Source organism: Pleuronectes platessa, chromosome 11, assembly GCF_947347685.1.
Source record: "Pleuronectes platessa chromosome 11, fPlePla1.1, whole genome shotgun sequence".
In the NCBI taxonomy this organism is placed as follows: Eukaryota; Metazoa; Chordata; class Actinopteri; order Pleuronectiformes; family Pleuronectidae; genus Pleuronectes; species Pleuronectes platessa.
In genome coordinates, this window is record NC_070636.1 from 7,048,941 (window position 1) to 7,061,774 (window position 12,834).

At 48.5% G+C, this 12,834-nt stretch overlaps 1 protein-coding gene across 5 annotated transcripts in view; it reads left to right on the forward strand.

Moving 5' to 3' along the window:
* Positions 1-12,834, forward strand: part of meis2a (Meis homeobox 2a) — an 81,209-nt gene that overhangs the window by 53,346 nt on the left and 15,029 nt on the right. For all 5 annotated transcript variants that reach the window (XM_053435030.1, XM_053435031.1, XM_053435033.1 and 2 more), the window contains exon 9: positions 2,281-2,357. In XM_053435030.1, the coding sequence (XP_053291005.1) occupies positions 2,281-2,357 (77 nt within the window). The remainder of the gene's footprint in view (positions 1-2,280; positions 2,358-12,834) is intronic.

Below are 12,834 nucleotides of genomic sequence, written 5' to 3' on the forward strand. Positions count from 1 at the left end.
CGTGGCTGCTGGACGCGCTGCGCCGCTGGCTGGCGTATTTATCACCGGGCTAGAGAGCTCGCTGTGGCTGACAGGAGGCGATTGATGACCGGGCCCGGGCCTGAGAGGCTGAGGAAGCCTTAATACAATGTAAATGACCCACTCCCATTTCCAATCTAGGGTGCTCCTCTCCCGACACCTCCATCGCACATCATCTTCCTCTATGGCCGTTTCTGTGCTTACGTTTGCGTAGTGTGTGTGTGTATTAAAAAAAAAAAAAAAAAAGAGTGGGAGGGATGTTTGTGTACTGTGTGTTTGCGAAGCATGTTTTCATCGCGGCCGAGGTCAAAGCCAATGTGAAAACCCAAAGAAAGCCCAGGAGTGTAAGGGGGGGAGGGAAAAGGAGGTTGCCCTCTTATTACATGTTGTTGTCCAGAACCGACGAAGACGAGCGCACATGCACATGAGGATGTAGACGTGTGTATCTCACGCACACACTCGTACTGTACGTGCACGCTCGGAGACACAAGCACGGTAACTTAGATACTGCTCCGTCTCTGCCAGCCAAGGAAATGTCAGCGCCTGGCAATCAAAAAATGTATTTCTGTGGCATTATCATCTTTCCTTTGTTAATGATTTTAGCATATTAAAAGGGACTATACGTACACAAGTACAAATCAGATTAATCCCTCTCCGCAGCCGGGGACTCATTATTTGTCCAATGTCAGCCTTGTTTGTTATTAATTGAGCACATTCCTCGAACCGTTTTTTCTTCATCTCACCTTTAATTAAAACAGGCCACATTCAGACAGTACCTGGAAGGAGCAAATCCTCCTCCTCCTCCTCCTCTCTGCTGATATGAGACCTCAATTACATCAATTATTTCCGCAGCAAATGAGGAAATAGTTCTCGAGCAACTGTTATCATTTCGAGTTAAAATTGAATTGAATTAGAACGAGGCAAGCGGCCATTACCGGCTCTGTGAAATGTGCTCCCTCGGTTCACGTGGAGGAAGAAAGCAGGTTCCAAACAGGGGATGAGCTCCGAGGTTAAAGGTATTTTGCTTTAAGGCGAAGAATGTACGTTAATGGAGCCTAAAGAGAGCAGCTAAAAACAGCAGCATTCAGATGTGGCAATTTAAAAGGAATTCTTGTTCGGGGATTTGCAGGTGTCACGTCTGTGAATATTTGCATTTCTGTTTGCACATGCTTGTATATATATATATATGTGTGTGTGTGTGTGTAGCTCTGTGCATGCATGCTCTCCGTCTACAGCGGCTGAAGGAAACACACAGTGTCTCATTTGTTTTGTTTGCGTGCGCCCCGACTCCTAATCTGGCCCTTAAAGACATCTGTCACCAGCGATCACTGTTGTTTTGTCATGCTTCATAGCAGGCCCAGGGGGAGCGAGGCAGCCCAAGGTCTGCCATTTATATCAGCTCGCGTTCTCCAGATTGGACCTGACACAAATAGTATCATTGCAGCTCTGGTCGCAGAATTACATTTTCAGGTAAAAAAAAAAAAAAAAAGGATCCAGGCATGTGGAGGAGATTTCACAGCATTTTGTTCTCCCAGCATTAGTCTGTATTCAGCTGCTCTCGATGAAAGAGCCGCCACCGGGATACATGTCAGACATTCAGGGAAAGATAAATGTATTCACTGCAAATCTGCACCCACTCATTCTGTGGCCAGGCATTATAAAAGGATTCTCAGACACCATAGTATCTGTGCGCGTGTGTGTAAGTGCACAGGTCTGATGTTGTTTGTGTTTATGCGTGTGTGTGTGTGTGTGTGTACTTGGAAGTGTGATTTTATTCTTTGTGCAAGGTGCCTAACTTGGATGTGCACACTGAATGTTGTTTGTGTGTGGGCGGGGCCGGGTCAGGTAATGGGGGTTATCACAGTTGACAGTTTTGACAAACTTGTTTGGCCAGCTCTGACAGGTTTTACATGGAACTCTCTCGCTCTCTCTCTCTCTCTCTCTCTCTGAGTGTGTGTGTGTGTGTGGGGGTGGACACGTGTATGCCGCGAATGTGTATGCTACACAAAAGGAGGGGCAGGGTTGGGTGGAGGTCACGGGAAAGGTGCAGTCTTGGGTTACACAACGCAACAAGCACAGGAACATACTGAATGCATGGTATACAGTAAGAGGCAACAGATAGGGACTGGGAGCATGTGTTTCCTTCTCCACAGCTTCTCTCCTTTACATGTGCTCACACGCGTGAATATTTATGTTAATCTGTGTGTCAGAGGCTGATGCTCATGTTTGTCTCTCTCTCTCTGTGTGTGTTTGCTCCTGCAGCACCCGTACCCCTCTGAAGAGCAGAAGAAGCAGCTAGCCCAAGACACAGGCCTCACCATCTTACAAGTAAACAACTGGTGAGTCAAGATTTCCTCCTCGCCCTATCTCCGCCACCAGCATCGCTCTGCCTTTCATTCTCAAAAGCCTCCGCCGCCCTCTCCCCACCAGCTAAGACCGCTAATGCTCCTAAAGTGTGAAAACCGTTTATGTACAGCCCTCCCCAATCGCGTACAGACACACACACACACACGGGGGTGCACGCGCAGACGTACACACCGACAACCTTTGTGACATTATTATATTTAAGCTACCAGGATGTTCCGGTGTTATCGGCAAAGTGTTTTTACGGCTAAGTCAGTGGCGGTTTCACGCACATGTTATTCAGTGGGAGATATTTAAGGTAGAGAGATCATAGCCCTGTAGCCCCCACACCCATCCCGCCCCTTCATCCAGAATCATACCTAGCACTGGTACTGCCACTGGTGCCCCCACAAAAGGCAAAACCTGCCTTTCCACCCCCTCCCTCGTTTTTTTTTTGCACAAGCAATATGGTGGATTAAGGTTTTGGTGGCCTGGCCAGCAGGGCCTTTGTAGATGGCTTAGCACATAACTGGGGGTGGTGGATTAAATAAAATGATCACAGAAGCAAAGAAATGATACAGGAATTACTTATCAAAATACTAGCCCAGGTTTTATCTCCAGCTTAATTTTGCTCAGTACATTCTCAGGGTGATGTTCAGATTAATTGAACTGACAGCTTCCTTTCAAAATTCGGGGAAGGTATTTGCACGGATTTCAGGTCTTACACAAACTTAATTATATGGAACCCCATTTTATCATTCTAATTCCATGTAGCGGGGGGTTCTATTTACAAATGACAAGTCTGGGCCTTTTATTCACAGCTTTCCTTAATATATTTATCAAAGCGGGTTCATTTACAAAGTGCTCTATCTGTTGGGTACAGGCAGGCCGACATTAACGAAGCTTTTAGGTTTATCAGACGCGCAGCCTGACAAGCCACCCGAGGGTCAATTGATTTTTTGGTTCCGTGATTCATTTTTTTTCTCCTCATTTTTCCTGGATCACAATGAGAAACATGCCTGGAGAATTAGCCTCGGCCTTATCTATCAGCCACCCCCCCGCCCGCCCGCCCGCCCGCCACCCCTCATCTCCCCCCACCTCCATCCTGACATACACTCTCACTCACTCTCTCTCTCTCTCCCTTTCTCCCTTACTCCCTTACTCTCTCACCCCCTTCGCTTTATTCCCTTCCAGCCAAGGGAAGTCAAGCTACTTAAATTGGCCACAGGAACCGCTGTTATCAGACTTTAATGCACCCTACAGTGTGGATAGCATTTCAATTACACCAGTAACCAAAGATTAGCCCCCGCTTGCCTGTTTCATGCCTCGTGCCGCCGTTTCGGGACGCCACGCACCTTACCTACAGGAGCAGAAAATTGAGTTGCCTTGCCTGTGTCATGGTGATTAATGCAGAAATAGTCGGCTAACCTGGGAGGAGAGAGAGAGGGAGCGAGGGAGAAATTGACAGAGACGTAGAGACAGACAGAGATAGATGTAGGAAGAGTCCGTGCCTTCCCAGAGGCCGTGAAATCCAAACCCTGGCACTGAAATGCCTCAGATCCATTTATAAAGAGGTCTGAAAGAATTTCGCACAGGAGCAACGTCCTCGTGAACCCCTGGTCTTCACACACAGACACACACACACACACACATATGCACGTGCACAACTAGTAGGTGGGCACTTAGCCGCTGTATTAACGTTACTCCAGCTGTGTTTACAAAAACACACCAGGAATCGATTTGCACAAATAAAGTCATTAGAGAGGCTCAGACTGCGCCGGTCTATCTCTGGTGCAGTCTGGGTGCCGGGAGGATGCTGCCGTCCCATTGGCTGTTTCACAGTGAGGTGCCGATGAGGAACAGGGAGGAGGCCGAAGTTACAATTACACGTCTCTTTGATTCGCTCTTTGGTTTCTGGTCCCTGAGACGGTCCGGCCAGGTTATGACAGAACTCAGCCGAACGAAATGCCCGAAGAAGAAAGAAAAAATAAAAAAGCTCGTCAAATTCCTGACTGGCCCCTTGCATTGTTCTGTCGTTCTCTTTGATGCATGGCTGCTGCCACGTTACCGGCCGGAGAGAGGGACAGAAAGAGAGAGAGAGATAGAGACAGAGAGGGAGGGAGAGACAGAGGCAGAGGATGAGTGTGTGTGTGTGTGTGTGTGTGGGGGGGGGGGGGAACAGGAGGGGATGGCCGCCGTCTTCGGTTTCCAGAGCTCTCCCTCGGGGAAAGGGATGAGCTGAATCAGGGCTTTGTCCGCCGGCACAATCGCGGCGCAGCGAGGGCACAAGGGCGCTCTGTGTGACGGTCAATAGACAGTGCATCCCGCTCGCCTCTTCCCCTCCTGCCCCGTCGCAACTCCCCGAACCAATCGCCCCAAACCGGCGACTCCCTTCACCTGCAGCTCACCTGTACACACACACACAACACATAAAACCCTGTAGCACTGTAGTTTAAAGCCCTTTTGTCTGATTCCAACAGGAGACACTCTGTCTGCTCCGATATCTGTATCATGAGCGGCCTCACCTGTTTGTAGCCCACACCCCATTAGCCGCCTGATGTTAATAAGGTACAAAGGAAAAGGTTAAAGTCCACGCCGGCACCGGGCTGGTGTTGAGCGGATGAAGAGAAGGACTTGATTATCCTGTTAATAGTGGGCTCTGTGTGTGTATGTGCACGCCATGCACATTATTACTAATGGGACACGCGGCTCTCTCGGTAGGTACGGGGATGTTGTGTGTGTACAGTGTGTCAGGACACCATTAGTTGACCATTAGTTGGTAGCATGTTTGCTCTGCTCACATTTGAGACAGCCGGCGTCATGCTAGCCGAATTGGGGAGTGGTCCGACGCGTAATTGCATTTGTTTAAGATTGCGCGGAGAGGTGAGGGCCGTGTCACGCTCGGCACTCTGGGATAGCGGAGTAGGTGAAACGGCGCAGACCCGAGGCGTCTGTGTCCACGAGGAGAGCGTTTACAGTATCTAGCAGTTTATTCCTCTGTATCAGCAGCTCCTGGTGTCCTGCTATCAGTCTGGGCTAAATGGGGCCTGACCGAATCATTTCATGTCTCAGCGTCAGGCCCAGCACGACGTGCCCTCGCTCACCGCCATAAACACACACTCACACCAGCCGTCCTGCTGTTATTTACCACAGCGGCACATACACACACATGAGCATGCACGCAGGGTTATTACACGGGCCTGAGAGATGACGCCGATGACAGATGACTGAGAGAAACGGCATCTAAAAAAAGGAAGGAAATCGTCCCCTCATTATTCCCTCATCTCGCAGGCAGCCAGTTGGTCATTTCCATGGCAGAGAGAGAGAGAGAGAGAGAGAGAGAAAGAGAGAGAGAGAGAGGGAGAGCGAGCGAGGCCTAGCAAGTCGGAGAGCGAACATGTCAGTTCTTGGCATCTCTGATGACTGACTGCTGTGCCACTGGAGCACTAATAACAATAAAGAGGGCACTAAGCCACACTCTATTTTTACTCCTCTGCCTCCTCCCTGCAGCCCAGGGGGCAATACACGCACACACACACACACACACAAAGACACACACATGCACGCGCACGCAGGAGAGAGGCTCTAATTAGCGGCAGAAAGGAATACAATGAGTGAGTTATTAAGACACAAGGGCGGATCGCAGGCAACCTTTGCCCCCTGTCGGATCACAGGTCACATGATAAGAGAAGGATATCCGCCAGACGACGGCGCCAAGCGGCCTGTGCCCACTGACGAGATGAAAAAGGCTCAATCTCTCCAGCCATGCAGGGCAGGGCACGGCGCGCTGATTGTGTTGGTTTTATCTCTCTTTTGAGAATCCCTCTCAACGGAAAGGACAAACTCCACTAATAATAGAGAGTCGCACCATGCGTTTATGTTTACATCAGGGTTTTGGATATTTAAGCCTATTATGTAGAGACTAGAGACTCATTAGAAGATCATAAGATGTCCAAAGCGCTAGAATGTTAGTATATATGAGAACTAGCATCCACGTGCCCTAAATACATTTCTGTGCAGAGTGAATACTGATAAAACTGAAGAAAATTCATAAATCTGAGCTGCCAGGACACAAAGAACAGATGTTGATATGAAAAACAATTATTATTCATCACTTATTATACCCACATGACTTTTTCGACTGTTGTCGAACAGCTTAACTGAGTCAAACTACCAAGCATATTCTCTCCCCTTTCACATTCATATGATCTTTTCTCCGGGATCTTAACATCAGGCTCAGATGTGAATTATTGTTATTATTATTAATAGTGAAGCCCATTTGTTTGTCTGAGAATAAATTAAAACTAAAACCAAACTGGCTCCTCCACTTAGCAAAGCGTTTTCCAGGCCTCGCTCTCGGTCCAGGGAGACACTCAGAAACACTGGCTTTTATGATTTTTTATGATTTTTTTTATGATCCTCTGGTTTGGCGGGCGAATCCATTATGAAATGCAAAATAATAACTAATATTTTCCAAATGTAACATAAAGCTATGAAACCGGCCAAGCAGCCCCTTTTCTTTCCACATTCTTTAAAAGTATTTAAGTCCTATGAATCTCACATAGAGGCTACTGAGGTTCCCCCCCCCTCTCCTTACTCTCCTCTAGTTCACTGCCTATTGCTCCTATACTTCCCCCTCTCTTCCTCTGGTGGGCTTGTTGACTGAAGTTGCTGGTTATCTGTCTAACTTTGACCCAGATGGAAATGTCGAGCCTTTTTTTGGCTGCAACCAGGGACTCCCGGCTGTGGCCATCTTATGCCCCTGGCTTTCTAAATATACAGCTGGAGTGTGGAGAGGTTGCGGCTGTGTGTGTGTGTATCTGTGTGTGCATGCACGAGTGTATATGTGCGTCTGACGGGGAGAGAGAGACTACGAGGGCGCTGCCAACACAGGCATCATGATCCCTCTCATTTAGGGACCGCTAATTGGCAGTTAATTAGCCGAATTGACTCTGTTGTCAGATCCCAAGTGCCAGCCCCCCTTCCAACACCCCCTGCCCGCTAAGTTCATTTGATCTGGCTGCTTTCTCGATGGCGTAATAATAATCCAATTTTATCTCTTTTGGAGGGAGAAGCACATTTGGAAGGGGAAAAAGCATATTTCCATTATTGGCAGAGGGAGAGATGCCCTGTTGTAGTAGGTTTCATTTTGTTTTTTCATTTTGTTCGGCAGTTGTTACCGGTCCAAATTCCTGTTCACGGTGCAATCGAGACCCGTGCTGTACTCACAGGAGAGGCCATGGGAGCCTTAAACAGCTGATGCTAATGGGCGCCACAGTGTTTATGTGTGCACTCACTCTGTATGTGCTGTGTTTGAATACACGGGCCTGGTGGAAACGCTCGGCGGGCCCACTCCCACTTTATCGGGCACTTGGGGCACATTGGGTCATAGCATGGCACGGACACCCACCGTGGCCATTCAGCCGTTGAGTGCCCACCTCTGTGTGGGGCTGTGAGTTATGAAAAACAGGTGGTGCTTTTCATTAAACTGGCACTGCCGGGCGATCGTGCACAAAAATGAATTTTAATTTTTTTCCTACTTGTTTTCCGATTACAAGCGCAAGACTCTCCAAGGCTGTGGAATTCTCCCAGCGAAAGACGGCATGCGAGGAGAACGAAGCCAGACGAGGCGAGATAGAGAGGCAAAGAGCTGAAAGAGGCATTACAGGGAAGGCATTAGAGAGCGATGGAGAGAGAGAGATGGGAGGAGGGAGGTCTTTGTACTTCTCTGCTCCTTTTGGCTCTTTTATTCCTCAACGGCTTGGTTTTTATTGGTGGGTCGTTTAATAACAAGGGCTCCGCGTTTGAAATGAAGTCGGGCTGCTTTTGCGTGGGCGAGCCTCCCTTTTTTTTTTATTTTAAGATGGTAATTTCTGTACGCGGGGTGAGAACTGGTGAGAGACACAGAGATGGGGGGGGGGGGGGGATAGTGTGGGGGGGGGGCTCGGAGGGAGCGCGAGAGGGTGAGAACGTGCGAGAGGGAGAATTCAAGGAGAATAGAAAGGGAGGAAAGTAGGTTAATTTATTTCATTTGCAGGGAGAGAAAGAGAACTTAAAAAAGAAAAGAAGAAGGTCGGTGATAGTGAGAAAGAAAGTGTAGGATGCTGGGGTTTTTTTCACGAACACGCAGCTTAATGCACGCGGGCAGCCACAGTAAGCCTGCCAGAATCTCCCTGTGCCTGAGGCCATCTGTGAGCAGAATAGCAATTTTATTACTTTGTCATTAAACCAATTTCACAGCAGTATTGTTTGTTAATGAGCAGCCGCAAACGAGCGGAGGTGTCACGTTCTAGAATAGCAGCAAGATTTGTGACCCCCGCTTCTCCTCCGTCTCATTCTCCCAACCTGTACCTCATTCTTATTCCTCTGCTCTTTCCGCCTCAGCCTTCTTTCTTATCATCCTTACTGTCATCCTCTCTCTCTCTCTCCCCCCCCTCTCCCTGCAGTCCTCCCATCTTGCTCATCCCTCCTTTCTCCCCCCCACCCACCACCCCAGTTACAGGGGTCCCTGGCCCATAAAAGGGGGAAACTGCAGAAAGATAAAATGCAAAGTCTATACAGTCAAGTCTCTGTTTATGAGCTTCCATTTGCCTTTAGAGCTCATTGGGACGAATGGTTTCTCCGTGGGCTTTTCAGGGCGTGCAGCTGGAAAGCCTGGGATATTGGCCCTGCTATTTAGCTCTAAAGCCTGACATGGGTGCCAAGGGCCAGCGCCAACACAGGGACCAGGCCTCTGAATAGGTGCATGAGTGCTGTGGACTGTGCGCCTGATGATGAGGTCATGCATTTTTGGGTGATTTTTTTCAAAGTTGTTCAAAGCGGAGAGGGGTTTGATCTGGGCATTTGATCCATGTGTTTAAATAAAAATGTCTCACTAACGTTCTTGTAGATGTTTGGAACGGCCAGTCTTTTTTATTTACAGAGAACACCAACTGCTCCAGCTGCTACGGGGCTGTATGTCTCTTTGGTGACGCACTCTGTTTGTGTTTTTGACTCTGGAGGTCGGTTGGGACAGATTCTTGGTCTTTTTGCGGCTTATGACTGAGAGAGAGACAGAGACAGAGAAAGAGAGAGAGAGAGAGAGAGAGAGAGATATTTAAACGGAGGCCCCAGAGGATCAGACAACCTGACAGAGCAGATTTGGAATAATTAGTTTTTATCTGCTGAGGGAGATAGCCACAGGAGCTGCGTGTTAGCCACAGGGTGCTGCTCTGTGGGCTGATGTGTTTTGGACGGCTGGATGTTATGAATGTGTTTGTGTGCATGTGTTTAGAAGGACGGGTGAGAGAATGTGTGTGTGTGTTGGGTGGGGTGGGGGGGTTAAAGGGATAAAGGTGACCAGGTGTAACAGAATGGCCTCGAGGGTGTGTGTGTGTATGTGTGTGTGTGTGTGTGTGTGTGTGTGTGTGTGTGTGTGTGTGTTGGAGCAAGAGAGGACAGGAGCTCCTTCTTTCGCTGAGCTCTTTAAACTCCATGAACCTCCACAAGGTATTTTCTCTCTCTGTCCAGACATGCTCGTTCTCTCGCTCTTCTTTTCTCTCGCTCTCTTGTTTTTCTTTACCTTCCCCTTTCACACTTTGCATTCCCTCTATCCCCGTCTGCGTGGATCCACGGTAACGCGGCGAGTAAATAAACGTGCTGTTCCATCTTTGCTTTGTGCGATGTCACATTCAGAGGAACACCCCCCCCCCCCCTCTCTCTCTCTCTCTCTCCCTCCTTTAAGACACAATGAAAGTGACTGTTTCTGGCTGTGACTGGGAGAGAGTTGTAATCACATCCCCGACAATGCCCCAATGTATTATCCTTACCTGTTGTGTGTGTGTGTGTGTGTGTGTTTCCTGAAGCTGTGATTCATGGCCCGGTGCCCTCTGTGGCTTTGAGGTGCAGGCCAATAAGCCCATCATGGAAGACCCTATAAATCAATATAGCCCTTTGTTTGTTTAAGCCATGCTCTGCCCCAGTTCAGTCCTGTTATGGATGTGATATCAGTCGACTGGTTGCCAAGCAGGAAATAAAAAAATAAGGGAGGGATGGCGTCACATGACCGTCGCCGCAAAAAGAAACCCCCCAAAAAATTTAAAAAAATCTTAATTGGAACGTTGCCCCAAAATCTTGCAAATATTACAAACCTGCTAATTTGCAATTCAGGAGAGGTGAGAAATGAGATGGAGCCGCACACACACGCATGCACACGCACGTTGATGAAGTTATCAGAGGTAGCTGAAGGAATTAGTCGCCATTAGCCAACGCTATTACATGCATAACAAGATGCAGAGATACAGGGAGAAAGGAAGGAGGAGAACAATGAGGAGTATATTACCCTAATCTAGGGTTTTCTCTTCCAGGCCTTATGAATATTTATTCCTCCCATTACCGATGATGATGTTTCAATTGGGAGTCTGTGTGAGCATGTGCAGTATAGAGGAGGAAGGGCGGTGGGAATGTCTGTTCCCTGGTGGGGGTGGAGGGTGTCTGCCTGTAGCCCCCCGAAGACATATCTGCTCTATCATCCTCTTGTTATACTGTATGGGAGACTTTTCTTCAGCTTCCTCCAAAGGTACAGTCAGAGGTGAGGGAAAAAACTGCTAATATCTGCCATTTGATAAAAAGTTTGTCTCTGAATTGAAGCCAGATATTATTTCACAACTTGTTTTTTTTCATAATCTTCTTAATCCTCTAACCTGGGGAAATGAAGGCATCTTTGACAATGGGGTCATGAGTATTTCTGGGTAAGTGGGAGACTCTTGGTAGGAGGAATCACTCGTGACTGTTCACAGGCTCGATTTCAGGGACCATTCTCTGCAGTGTTGGCTGAATTGAATTTGGCTTTTTAGTAAGACGTATAGAGATTTGTTTTATTCGTCTCAGGCTGTCACTTTTGAAGGAAGCCAATCAAAGCTGAGCTCAGTCAGCGGGGGGGGAGCTGATCTGAGAGGCGCAGGGCTCGCTTCAGGCCACCAGGCACATCCCAGTCCCTGTGGTCGCTCCACGGTGTCACTGCAGCTTCTGCCAGCATTCCCCTCCACAAACAACAGCTATTTATACCAGCAGCCGGCTGCTGGGCTTCTTTCACCCTAAACTCTGCCTTTGACCGTGCCCGAGCATTCTTGTTTGTTTGCCTGTGCGCTCACCCTTATGTATGTCAAAGCAATTACGTGCAATTGAAACCGGGATTAATTATTCAACATGGGGGAGGCGGGTTTTGAGCTCGCAGCGTTTGACCGGTGCCTCTCCTGGTCACCGGAACCCGTCGGACGCGAACGCGCTCACTCAGACACATCACGGAAAACGTGTCTGGTGGAAACACTCGCTCACACGCCAGAGACACAATGGTGGGAAGATGATGACATCCCAGTGGGGCGGAGAATCCCTTTCACAACCGACACACACACACACACACACTCAAAGACACACACACACACAAAGTCTCTCACTCCTCAATCGTCTGGCTCCTCAAGTGCAGCGGCAGCTAAACTCCGGCATTAGAGAATCCAGACAGTCTATCCACCTGGTTTAGGTGTCACTTTTTAATTGCTGTGCATTTTCACTGCCCTACATTCACGGTTACTAGTACAGCAGAGAGAGGGAGGAGGAGGAGGAGGAGGGGGAAAAGAGTAAGTGGTAAGAGCAGAGAGAGCATGTGCGTGTGTGTATATATTTTGGGGGGTAGGGTGGTGAAATGGGGGCACATATCCTCCTCAACCTCCCATCGGATCTACTTTTTTGACTTCTCCCAGTAATGCATTTGAGATTAAGTATCATAAGTTCACGAGTCTGCCAGTGTGTGTGTGTGTACATGCACAGCGCTGGCGTGCTCAGAAGTGTACCCAAGCATGGCTGTGTGTTGCATAAGGATGTAACTGCTGAAGCCCCTCTTGATAGGCCCCCTCTTCTTCTCTTTGAGCCGAACCCATTATAGTCCTATAAAGGAGGCAGAAGAGAGACGTTTGATATGAAGCAAAGGAACTAGATTGGCCTTATTTCCTGCCTGGCTGCCGCATCGCAGACACTTGTGTTGCCTAGACGGTGCAGGCAATTGACACTCGATTTTGTTTGAAATATCACGCCTCTATCATGTCATTATCAGCTTCCCCTGGTAATCCACAAAGCCGCCCTGTTTGATATCTGACAATAAGGGGGAGTCACAGAGTCGCGGAATCTCTCACTCGATTACCAGGCAGGGAGGAAAAAAAGGGGTTGAGAATGAAAGGGAGCAGAAGACGATGGAGCAAGAGACAAAGAGAGGGTGAAAGAAATGGAGATGGGAAGATAGTGTGGAGGAGAGACAAGAGAGGCTAAAGAAGTCACACGTTTGTCTGATGGCAGAGAGCAAGGGGCTGGAAACAGATTATACCTGCGCTCCCTGCAGGGACACACAAAGGAGCCCAACAGGCCTGGCATTGTGGGAAGAAAGGGAATCTGGGCAATAGGGGTGGCACTCATCAAAACTGAGAAAATGGGGCGAGATCTTGT